The following is a 12734-nucleotide window of genomic DNA, read 5'->3' as shown; positions in this document are numbered from 1 at the left end:
ACGGATAGAGGAGTCTGGCAGGCTACAGTCCATAGGGTCACAAAGAGTCTGACATGACTGAAGCAGCTGAGCATGCACAATGTATGTGAAACACTGTAAAGACACATTAAGTCAGATTTGAAAGCTTTGATTGAGTCACATTTGAAATAAATGAAATTTCTTGCTGTTACTGTTCAGTCACTCAGTCGTGTCTGACTCTGCAACCCCGTGGACTATAGCATGCCAGGCTTCCCTGTCCTTTAGGCTCTCTTTTCCTTCCCTCCACCCTTTCCTTCTTTCTTCATTTGCTTCGTAATTTAACAGACAATATGCTAAGCCCTGCTCTCCATCAGACCTGAGCTCCCTGTATGTGTTTGCTACAGCTGCACACAGACTGAGTATCACAAACTGAGTGGCTTAGATGCAGACCTCTCACCTTTCTGGAGGGTGTTCATTGGAAGGACTGATGTTGAAGCTGAAACTCCAATATTTGGCCACCTAATGCGAAGAGCTGACTCATTTGAAAAGACCCTGATGTTGGGAAAGATTGAAGGCAGGAAAGAAGGGGACAACAGAGGATGAGATGGTTGGATGGCATCACCAACTCAGTGGACATGAGTTCAGGTAAACTCCAGGAGTTGATGATGGACAGGGAGGCCTGGCATGCTGCAGTCCATGGGGTCACAAAGAGTCAGACACAACTGAGCAACTGAACTGAACTGAAGTCTGAAACAAGGTGTTGGAGAATGGATTCCTTCTGAGGTTGAGAGAGGATCTGTTCTAGGACTCTTCCCTGGCACCTGGACATTTGCTGGCAATCACTGGCTTTCCTCAGCTTGTGGAAACATCACCCTGATCCCAGCCTTCACCGTTACGTGGCCTTCTCCCTGTGTGCGTGTCTGTGTGCACATTTTCCCCTGTCTATAAGGACACTAGTCATCCTGGATTAGGGCCCTGAGGACCTCATTTGAACTTGATTACCTCTGTTGTTGTCATTATTGTTAAGTTGCTCAGTTGTGTCTAACTCTTTTGTGACTGCATGGACTATAGCCCACCAGGCTCCTCTGTCCATGGGATTTCCCAGGGAAGAATACTGGAGTGGGTTGCCATTTCCTCCTCCAAGAGATCTTCCAGACCCAGGGATCTACCCTGCGTCTCCTGCGTTGGCAGGCAGATTCTTTACCACTGAGCCACCAGGGAAGCCCGGTTACCTCTGTGAAGACCCTATTCCCAAATCAAGTGACATTCTGAGATACCAGGGCTTAGGCCTTCAACCTGTCCTTTTTGGGAAGGACACAGTTCAACTCATTCATTCCCCAAGGGCAGGGACTCCTGTCTCTCCTCTGTGCCCCAGTGCCAGGGCCTCCCACAATGAAGGAAAGAAAGCTTTGGGAAAGTGTGTGCATTCTTTTCGTAATTCTAGATGTTACTTGTCTTACTGACAGTGAGGAGAGGTACTGCAGTACAGGGGTTAAGAGCAAGACTCTGGAACCAGACTACCTGCACTTAAATGGCGGCTCTGCCTCTGTGTGACTTTGGGTAGGTTGCTAAACCTCTATGAGCCTCAATTTCTGGATGTAACAGAGGATGATAGTAGCATACCCTTTAGCATACCCTAGCATACCCTAGTAGCATAATAGAGACATTATGAAGATTAAGTTATTGCAATATACATAAATGTGTCTAGAACTATGTCTCGTATATAGTAAGTGCTGTAATGGTGTTCCCTAGACCATAATCAAGGTAGCATGGTGTTGACAGTAAGGATAGCTGCAGATCAATGGCGTAGAATAAAGTAAGAAATACAAAAGGTGCCAAAGTAACTTAATGCAAAAGGATAGTCTTTATTAAGAAATGGTGCCATAAAAAGTAGATAGTCACATCAAAATAAATAAATAAATAAACTCTTGTCTCATGCTGTATGCACACAAATTAACTCAAAATTGACCATAGACTGAAACATAGAAGCTAAAATTATAAGACATCTAGAAGAGAACATAGGAGGAAGTCTTTGCAACCTTGAGGTAAGCAATGATTTCTTAGATGGGACACAAGAAGCATGAACCATTTTTTAAATTGAAACATAATTGTGCAATATTATGTGAATTATTTTGAGATGCTCCAAAATCACTGCAGATGGTGATTGCAGCCATGAAATTAAAAGACGCTTACTCCTTGGAAGGAAAGTTATGACCAACCTAGACAGCATATTAAAAAACAGAGACACTTTGCCAACAAAGGTCCATCTCATCAAGGCTATGGTTTTTCCAGTGGTCATGTATGAATGTGAGAGTTGGACTACAATGAAAGATGAACATCGAAGAATTGATGCTTTTAAAGTGTGGTGTTGGAGAAGACTCTTGAGAGTCCCTTGGGCTGCAAGGAGATCAAACCAGTCCATCCTAAAGGAGATCAGTCCTGGTTCATTGGAAGGACTGATGTTGAAGCTGAAACTCCAATACTTTGGCCACCTGATGCGAAGAGCTGACTCATTTGAAAAGACCCTGATGCTGGGAAAGATTGAGGACAGGAGGAGAAGGGAACAACAGAGGATGAGATGATTGGATGGCATCACTGACTCAATGGACATGAGTTTGGGTAAACTCTGGGAGTTGATGATGGACAGGGAGGCCTGGCGTGCTGCAGTCCATGGGGTTGCAAAGAGTTGTACAAGACTGAGCGACTTCACTTTCACTTTTCACTTTCATGCACTGGAGAAGGAAATGGCAACCCACTCCAGTGCTCTTGCCTGGAGAATCCCAGGGACAGTGGAGCCTGGTGGGCTGCCGTCTATGGGGTTGCACTGAGTCGGACACAACTGAAGTGAACTGAACTGATGTGAATTTCTGGTGATGAAGCTTGTTTTTAATTGACCAGTTGGATTTCATCAAAAGTAAAAGTAAGAGCTGGGGACTTCCCTGATGTTTCAGCGGTTGAGAGACCACCTTACAGTGAGGGGAATGTGAGTTCAATCCCTGGTCAGGGAACTAAGATCCCATATGGCTCTAAGCTCACAGCTACTGAACTGGAGTGCCACAACTTAGAGAGTCTGTGTGCCAGAAGGAGAGATCCCGCATGACGCAATGAAGATCCCATGTGCTGCAACCAAGATCTAATGCAGGCTGACTAATTAATGAGTATTTCTAAAAAGCAAAAGCTGTAACTATTTAAAAGAGTGTTAATGGACTGGAAAGGCAAGTCAGACTGGGGAATATTCACAAAGTTCACATGGAACTTTATCCAGAGTATGTGAAGAATTCTCATTCTTCACATTCTTCATTGTTGAATGTGATTCAACAATAAGAAGACCAACAACCCCCTTGAAGATCAGAAAACTGAATAGACACTTTATGAAAGAAAATATCAAAAACCACCATGAACAGATGAAAATTTGCTCAACACCAATAGTTATCAGGGCAATTAAAGCTAAAACCCATAATGGGACACAACTCACCATAAGGATGACTAAAGTTAAAATGATGAAGAGTACCAAATGGTGATGAAGATTTGGAGTAACTGGGACTTTAGTATACTGCTGGAGGGACTTTAAAATGGAAAACAGTTTGGTAGTTTCTTGTCAAGTTTTACTCATACAACCTAGCCATTTTCTCATAAATATTTACCCAAGAGAAATCAAAGCCCACATATACACAGAGACTTGAACACTGATCTTCATAACAGTTTTATTCATAAGAGCCCAAACTGGAAACAGCCCAAATGTCTGTCGACTAATGAATGAAGAAACAAATTGTGGTATATCCACTCAATGGAATACTACTGAACACTAAACAGGAATAAGTTACAGATGTATACAACACAGATGAATCCCAGAAGCATGTTGATGACCAGTATGGAAATATCATCTCATCTGGACTAATCTAATCTATACTGGTGGGAAGCTATCAGTGGTTGCTTGGGGCCAGGGAACTTTGAAATGACAGAAATGTTCCATATCTTGGTGTGGTCAGTGCTTTATGAGTGTGTAAGTCTCGCAAAACTTACCAAACTGCACATTTAAAACAGGTACATTTTATTGAATCTAACTACACATCAATCTAACAAGAAAAAAAGTTTTTACCGTTTTTATTCCACCACTGATCCTAGGACTGTGTAGTGGGCAGCAGGTGAAGGTAAATGGCTGCTGAACAGATGAATTACCCTGGCTCAGGAGTCCCCAGAGGGACTGTCTTTAAAGCATCAGGAGGCTAACAGTTCATCCCTGGCTGACACCAGTAGCCTTCAGAGGCTGCTGTTCACCTTGAGTTCATGTCTTCACTAATGATTTCCATGTTGAGTGGAAATGCCATGTTTAGTCTAATCCCTTTTGACAGGATGCACTTCGGTGCTATTTAAAGAAGGAGGAAGAGAGCCCTGGAGACTGACCCTGTTTCCCACTAGGATGGAGAGGGTTTCCATCTTTTCTTTGTTTCACAGACATTTCCTTGGCATCTTCTACAAACTGTTTCCAAATCAAAGACGATGTTCCCAGCTTTACTTTGGCTCAGGTTCCTGGTTCTTGCAGACACTTTAGTGAAAAGAAGCAGCCAGATCCCCCGAAAGCACTTGAATGTTGGCATGATGGTATGAGAGTGGGTCTCAGCTGGTTTGTGCTTGGGGCACACTTGCTGACTCTGAAATCGATGATTGTGCTTTTAAAGAAGCTAAAATAAAAAATACAAATAATGGAAAACATCCAACAGCACTGAAGTCAGAAACAGGTTCAGGTGTGACAATGTATCAATCTCAGTGTAGCAACCTCAGTGTCTCCCAATGACTGTGACGGTTGTCATGGTAACGGCTCTAGTCACTTCTGCACTCTGTCTCTGGCTACACTAACTGAATCCTCTAAGATGCTTATGAGGTGAAGCCCACAGATCGTCCAGTTATGAGCAGCCTGCATTTCCAGTGCCAGCTGTAACTGGGTTTGACCCCATTAAGCATAAGAACGATTATGACATCCTTAGATTGTAGCAGAAACACACTGTACAGGGTGATGAAAATTTCCCAGCGCAGGTATTGAAAATCATGGATGCTTGGGAAAGAGTCAAGACTGGATTGGTGACTCAGGGAGTAGGGGTTTGCATCTTCACATGTTAGTTAAGTCTTTTCATCCTTTTTTAACTTAGAAAAGATCACTGTAGGACTTCCCTGGTGGTCCAGTGCTTAAGAATCTGCCTGCCAAGGCAGGGACGTGGGTTCAGTTCCTGGTCTGGGAAGACTCCACATGATACTGTGCAACTAAGCTCTTGCGCCACAACTACGGAGCCTGCATGCCTGGAGCCCCTGCTCTACAGCAAGAGAAGCCGCCTCCGTGAGAAGCCCGTGCAAAGCAATAGAGACTAGCGCCTGCTCCCCACAACCAGAGAAAGCCCATGCGTGACAAAGACCCAGCACGGCCACAAGTACATTAATTAATCAAATTCTTTTTTTCCTTAATATATATGTCATTGAAGTATAGTTGACTTAACAATGTTTCAGGTGCACAGCAAGGTGATTCAGTTAGACACATACACATACAATATTTTTGAAATTATTTTCCATTATAAGTTATTATAAGATACTGACTATAGTTCCCTGTGCTTTACAATAAACCTTTGTTGCTTGTTGCATATCTATTTTTTAAACTAGAAATTTAGCATTCTATTCAAACTAAGTCAAACAAGTGAAATCAACACGTCATAAATTTTTAGGTGAAAATTCATGAGTTCCCTAAAATTTATATTATATATATTATATATATATATATATATATATATAAGCTTTTCTATTACACTTGATAAAGGCTTGAGAAAGAACATCCAAAAAAAAAAAAAAGAGAGATGGAGAAATTGGAAAACATAAACTAAATGTAATGGGAGCACTGCATATGAAGTAGAAAAAGTGAAACAAACTAGAGTAAGTAAAAGATACACGGCTGCACATTTAAAAAGCTCATTGCAGAAAACTTAGAAAAGACAGAAAAATAATAAGTAAAATCACAATCACATGTTATTCCCCCAACCACAGTTTGCCATTACAAACTATTTTAGCATCTATTTTTCCAGAATGTATTAGTTTCATATAGCTAAAATTTACAAAACTGTCAATGTCTCTATAGCTTTACGCCCTACTCTTTTCACTTAAAAGTATATCCTGAAGATTTTTCTGTTATTTTAAATTCTTTGAAAATATGTGAATCTCTACACAATTACCATGGGGATGTTCCAATATTTATTTAACTAATTCAGTTGTTGATAGACCTCTAGATTTCTATTTCCTTAAGAACATGCCTGCCAGTGCAGGAGACATAAGAGACATGGGTTCGGTCCCTGGGTTGGGAAGAGCCCCTGGAGAAGGGAATGGCTACCCGGCTCCAGTATTCTTGCCTGAAGAACCCCATGGACAGAGAAGCCTGGCGGACTACAGCGAAGAGTCAGACATGACTGGAGCCACTGAGCACATAAACAACACTATGAAGAAGATCTTTGTTCAGAAAGTTTTGACCAAATGTCTATTTCCTTAGGATAAATATCCAAAAGGTGAATGACTGAGTTAAAGAGCAGAGCTATTTTTCAAACATCCCTGGGCGTGAGAGAGCATTTACCCCACTTTCTTATCTCTGAGGAGCTCTGCGTGGCTTTTAAAAAATTCCATAATCTCACTGGACCTCTAATCCCAGGTGTCTCCGATCTCCATCCCCACCTCCCAGGGACCCAGCTTCCCGCCATGTTGCTCTGGTCCTGGAAGCCCCTCTCAGGTCCTCCCCTTTGATGGACTCAGTTCATAAAAGCCTGGAGAGGAGAGATGACTTAGACGCATGCCCTTCTCTCTCTACAACTTTCCCAGCAACTACTAATCTTTGCTTCCTCCATGGCTCTCAGTGGACCTGGCTTCCCATGGGGTAAACCTACCATCCTCATCTCCCTCTCCTCTGAGAAATGAGAACCATCATACTTGCCTTATAAAGATAAACCTTCACTCCATCAGCAAATGTTGGCTCCACACCTACTGGGTTGTCTTCTAGGTTCTGGGAAAACAAAGATGAAACTCCTAGCCTTCAAGAGAGGAGGAGAGTCAGGGTACAGGGAGGAAGGTGCTGAGCATCCAGGTGCATCCATGTGCTCTTACCAAGTGGAGCTTTGTCTATTCTGCTGGGGAAAATATTAATGTCTTATGGACCAGGAAAGATTATAGACGGTGCCCACTCTGCCTCCTGCCAGCCTCATGACCTTAACCAGTTTTCCAAAGCCTCTGTGTCGGTTCCTTTACCTATAAAATCAAACAAATAATAGAACCTATTTTAATTTTTAAATTAAAAATAATTTTTAACTGGTGTATAGTTGATTGACACTGTTGTGTTAGTTTCTGGTGCATAGCAAAGTGATTCAGTTATATACACAATTCATTTTCATGGTTTTTTTTTCCCCATAATGTTGTATCCCGGGGCATTGAACCTAGTTCCCTGTACTCTATTAGTCAGTTCAGTTCAGTCACTCAGTTGTGTCTGACTCTTTGCAACCCCATGAATCACAGCACACCAGCCCTCCCTGTCCATCACCAACTCCCGGAGTTGCTCAAACTCATGTCCATCGAATCAGTGATGCCATCCAGCCATCTCATCCTCTGTCGTCCCCTTCTTCTCCTGCCCCTAATCCCTCCCAGCATCAGGGTCTTTTCCAATAAGTCAACTCTTTGCATGAGGTGGCCAAAGTATTGGAGTTTCAGCCTCAGCATCAGTCCTTCCAATGAACACCCAGGACTGATCTCCCTTAGAATGGACTGGTTGGACCTCCTTGCAGTCCAAGCGACTCTCAAGAGTCTTCTCCAACACCACAGTTCAAAAGCATCAATTCTTCAGTGCTCAGCTTTCTTCACAGTCCGACTCTCACATCCATACATGACCACTGGAAAAACTATAGCCTTGACTAGACAGACCTTTGTTGGCAAAGTCATGTCTCTGCTTTTGAATATGCTATCTAGGTTGGTCATAACTTTCTTTCCAAGGAGTAAGCGTCTTTTAATTTCATGGCTGCAATCACCATCTGCCATGATTTTGGAGCCCAAAAATATAAAGTCTGACACTGTTTCCAGTTTCCCCATCTATTTCCCATGAAATGATGGGGCCAGATGCCATGATCTTCATTTTCTGAATGTTGACCTTTAGGCCAACTTTTTCACTCTCCTCTTTCACTTTCATCAAGAGGCTTTTGAGTTCCTCTTCACTTTCTGCCATAAGGGTGGTGTCATCTGCACAACTGAGGTTATTGATATTTCTCCCGACAATCTTGATTCCAGCTTGTGCTTCTTTCAGCCCAGCATTTCTCATGATGTACTCTGCATAGAAGTTAAATAAGCAGGGTGACAATATACAGCCTTGACGAACTCCTTTTCCTATTTGGAACCAGTCTGTTGTTCCATGTCCAGTTCTAACTGTTGCTTCCTGACCTGCATATAGGTTTCTCAAGAGGCAGATCAGGTGGTCTGGTATTCCCATCTCTTTCAGAATTCTCCACAGTTTATTGTGATACACATAGTCAAAGGCTTTGGCATAGTCAATAAAGCAGAAATAGATGGTTTTCTGGAACTCTCTTGCTTTTTCCATGATCCAGCGGATGTTGGCAATTTGATCTCTGGTTCCTCTTCCTTTTCTAAAACTAGCGTGAACATCTGGAAGTTCACGGTTCACGTACTGCTGAAGTCTGGCTTGGAGAATTTTGAGCATTACTTTACTAGCGAGTGAGATAAGTGCAATTGTGCAGTAGTTTGAGCATTCTTTGGCATTTGCCTTTCTTTGTGATTGGAATGAAAACTGACCTTTTCCAGTCCTGTGGCCACTACTGAGTTTTCCAAATTTACTGGCATATTGAGTATAGCACTTTCACAACATCATCTTTCAGGATTTGAAATAGCTCAACTGAAATTCCATCACCTCCACTAGCTTTGTTCATAGTGATGCTTTCTAAGGCCCACTTGACTTCACATTCCAGGATGTCTGGCTCTAGGTCAGTGATCACACCATCGTGATTATCTGGGTCATGAAGCTCTCTTTTGTAGAGTTCTTCTGTGTATTTTTTGCCATCTCTTCTTAATATCTTCTGCTTCTGTTAGGTCCATACCATTTCTGTCCCTTATTGACCCCATCTTTTCATGAAATGTTCCCTTGGTATCTCTAATTTTCTTGAAGAGATCTCTAGTCTTTCCCATTCTGTTGCTTTTCTCTATTTCTTTGCATTGATCGCTGAGGAAGGCTTTCTTATCTCTCCTTGCTATTCTTTGGAACTCTGCATTCAGATGCTTATATCTTTCCTTTTCTCCTTTGCTTTTCACTTCTCTTCTTTTCACAGCTATTTGTAAGCCCTCTTCAGACAGCCATTTTGATTTTTTGCATTTCTTTTCCATGGGGATGGTCTTGATCCCTGTCTCCTGTACAATGTCAGGAACCTCCATCCGTAGTTCATCAGGCACTCTGTCTATCAGATCTAGTCCCTTAAATCTATTTCTCACTTCACTGTATAATCGTAGGGGATTTGATTTAGGTCATACCTGAATGGTCTAGTGGTTTTCCCTACCTTCTTCAATTTAAGTCTGAATTTGGCAATAAGGAGTTCATGATCTGAGCCACAGTCAGCTCCCGGGCTTGTTTTTGCTGACTGTATAGAGTTTCTCCATCTTTGGCTGCAAAGAATATAATCAATCTGATTTTGGTGTTGACCATCTGGTGATGTCCATGTGTAGAGTCTTCTCTTGTGTTGTTGGAAGAGGGTGTTTGCTATGACCGGTGTAGACCTCCTTTTCTTGACAGACCTCTATTAGCCTTTCCCTGCTTCATTCCGTATTCCAAGGCCAAATGTGCCTGTTACTCCAGGTGTTTCTTGACTTCCTATTTTTGCATTCCAGTCCCCTATAATGAAAAGGACATCTTTTTTGGGTGTTGGTTCTAAAAGGTCATGTAGGTCTTCATAGAACCGTTCAACTTCAGCTTCTTCAGCCTTACTGGTTGGGGCATAGACTTGGATTACTGTGATATTGAATGGTTTGCCTTGGAAACGAACAGAGATCATTCTGTCGTTTTTGAGATTGCATCCAAGTACTGCATTTCAGACTCTTCTGTTGACCATGATGGCTGCTCCATTTCTTCTAAGGGATTCCTGCCCACAGTAGTAGATATAATGGTCATCTGAGTTAAATTCACCCATTCCAGTCCATTTCAGTTCACTGATTCCTATAATTTAATGTCAATATTCACTCTTGTCATCTCTTGTTTGACGACTTCCAATTTGCCTTGATTCATGGACCTAACATTCCAGGTTCCTATGCAATATTGCTCTTTACAGCATCGGACCTTTCTTCTTGTACTCTATAGCAAGACCTTTTTGCTTATCTATTTTATGTGTAGCAGTTTGTATCTGCGAATCCCAAACTCCCGATTGACCTCTCTCCCGCGTCTTTTCCCCTCTGATAACCGTCCGTTTGTTTCCTACGTCTGTGGGTCTGTCTCTATTTCATTGAGTTCATTTATGTCATGGTTTAGACTCCACAGACAAGCGATATTACATGATCTTTGTCTTTCTTTTTCTGACTTACTTCACTTAGTATGATAATCTTTAGGTCCATCCAAGTTGCTGCAAATGACATTATAAATGGCATTGTTTCATTCTTTTTATGGCTGAATAATATTCCTGTGTGTGTGTGTGTGTGTATCTGACATCTTTATCCATTCATCTGTTGATGGACATGACACGCTGCTTCCTTGTCTTGGCTATTGTAAATAGCACTACTATGAACATTGCGGTACATGTATCTTTTCAAATTAGAATTTTCTCCAGAAAAAAAAGGAGATCAAACCAGTCAGTCCAAAAGGAAATCAACCCTGAATCGTCATTGGAAGGACTGATGCTGAAGATGAAGCTCCAGTACTTCAACCACCTGATGTGAAGAGCCAACTCACCAGAAAAGACTCTGATCCTGGGAAAGACAAAAGGAGAAGAGGGTGGTAGAGGATAAGATGGTTGGATAGCATCACCAGCTCAGTGATCATCAACTTAAGCAAACTCCAGGAGATGGTGAAGGACAGGGAAGCCTCACAGGCTGCAGTCCATGGGGTTGCAAAGAGTTGGACACAACTTGGTGACAGAACAACAACAACCAACCAAAAAGCTTTGTGCCCAGGAGTGGGATTGCAGGGTCATATGGTAGCTCTATTTTTAACCTTTTGAAGAACGTCCATGCTGTTTTCCATAGTGCCTACACCAATTTCCATTCCTGCCAACAGTGTAGGAGGGTAACAAAATGCTTTATGAAGCTTTGCTGCTGCTGCTAAGTCGCTTCAGTCGTGTCCGACTCTGTGCGACCCCATAGATGGCCTCCCACCAGGCTCCCCCATCCCTGGGATTCTCCAGGCAAAAACACTGGAATGGGTTGCCGTTTCCTTCTCCGATGTATGAAAGTGAAAGTGAAGTCGCTCAGTCGTGTCTGACTCTTAGCGACCCCATGGACTGCAGGCTACCAGGCTCCTCCATCCATGGGATTTTCCAGGCAAGAGTACTGGACTGGGGTGCCATTGCCTTTAGTGACAGTTAAATGAATGGACACATAGAAAGACTGTGCCCAGCACATAACAGGTGCTTGACAAGTGGCATCGGTTTCAGGCACCCACACTAACCCACGACCATGGGGAAAGGGGAGCAACAAAGACACAGAAGTATCAACTGACTCGAGGCCAATTACAGGCAGGAGGTGGGAACTTCTCTGCCACTCCCACTCCAGCGCCATGCCCTGGGAGTCTACCCCTAGGACACCCACAAAACGAGGCAAAGGGGAATAGAGAGCAATTGCCTTCCACCTGCCTACTGGCTCCCAAGGTGGGGGAAGGGCTGGGCAACTATGTCCCTTCTGAGGATACACCCACCCTCCCCGATGAGGAAGATCGGGAGGAAGGTGAATGTACAGACACACAGCCGGTGCTCATGAATTGTGGCTTTCTTCTCCCTCCTTCTCTGGCTGTGGCCATGGAGGAAGCAGCCGGGGGTCTCCAGGCCGGAGCCATCCTTTAGCCATGATCCCAGTGTGGTTCCCCAGCAGCACGGGTCCCCTTCACTCACTGCAAGAAGGAGATTAATGACTGTCTCTCTCTGACCCTCACCCAGGGCTTGGTCATCGAGCGCGTGGGACGGAGACCCCTCCTCATCGGTGGCTTTGGGCTGATGGCCCTCTTCTTTGGGATCCTCACCATTACGCTGATGCTGCAGGTGAGAGGATGCGCCTATCGCTTCCCCAGGGAGTTCAGGATGGGTGTGGCTTTCGGCCTCATGCTCTGGGACCATTGGCTCGGGAAGTCTGTCCAGTCTATAGGCAACTCTTGTGGTGTGGAGTTCCCAAGGGCATCTCAGCTTTGAAGCTGCTGAGCACTCTTGGGGAAAGGTGTTAGTAATGGGTCCTTGGACTGGGGTGGGGGCCAGGGAGGGGGAAACAAGAGACCTGACTTCTGGTCCTGTCGGGAAGTCACTAATGAGCTGTGTAATCTTGGACAAGATCTGTCCCCCTCGAGCCTCAGTTTACCCATCTGTGGAATAGAGGAGATTGCACTAGATGTCTCTGAAGATGCCCCCTCCAGCTCTCATGCTCCCACTCAGGGTGGCTGGCATGGCCCTGTGAGACTCCTGTGCAATTACCACATTGATGCCCGTGGGTACCAGCAGGGGCACTGGAGCCAGCTGCCTGATGGGAATCCTGAATGTCCCGCTTACCCTCCATGAAACTTTTGGCAAGTCACTTAA

At 43.7% G+C, this 12734-nt stretch overlaps 1 protein-coding gene across 7 annotated transcripts in view; it reads left to right on the top strand.

Annotated features, from left to right (window-relative positions):
• SLC2A9 (solute carrier family 2 member 9) overlaps positions 1 to 12734 on the top strand; it is a 232815-nt gene that overhangs the window by 149350 nt on the left and 70731 nt on the right. For all 7 annotated transcript variants that reach the window (XR_009737120.1, XM_061420818.1, XM_061420816.1 and 4 more), the window contains one exon: positions 12105 to 12206. Coding sequence is in view for 6 of the 7 variants with exons in the window: in XM_061420818.1 (XP_061276802.1) it covers positions 12105 to 12206 (102 nt within the window). In the remaining variant the exon portion in view is untranslated. The remainder of the gene's footprint in view (positions 1 to 12104; positions 12207 to 12734) is intronic.

The sequence above is a fragment of the Bos javanicus genome, chromosome 6 (assembly GCF_032452875.1).
Source record: "Bos javanicus breed banteng chromosome 6, ARS-OSU_banteng_1.0, whole genome shotgun sequence".
Taxonomy (NCBI): Eukaryota; Metazoa; Chordata; class Mammalia; order Artiodactyla; family Bovidae; genus Bos; species Bos javanicus.
The sequence above is the reverse complement of the archived record's forward strand: the minus strand, read 5'-3'. Positions and strand labels throughout refer to the sequence as shown.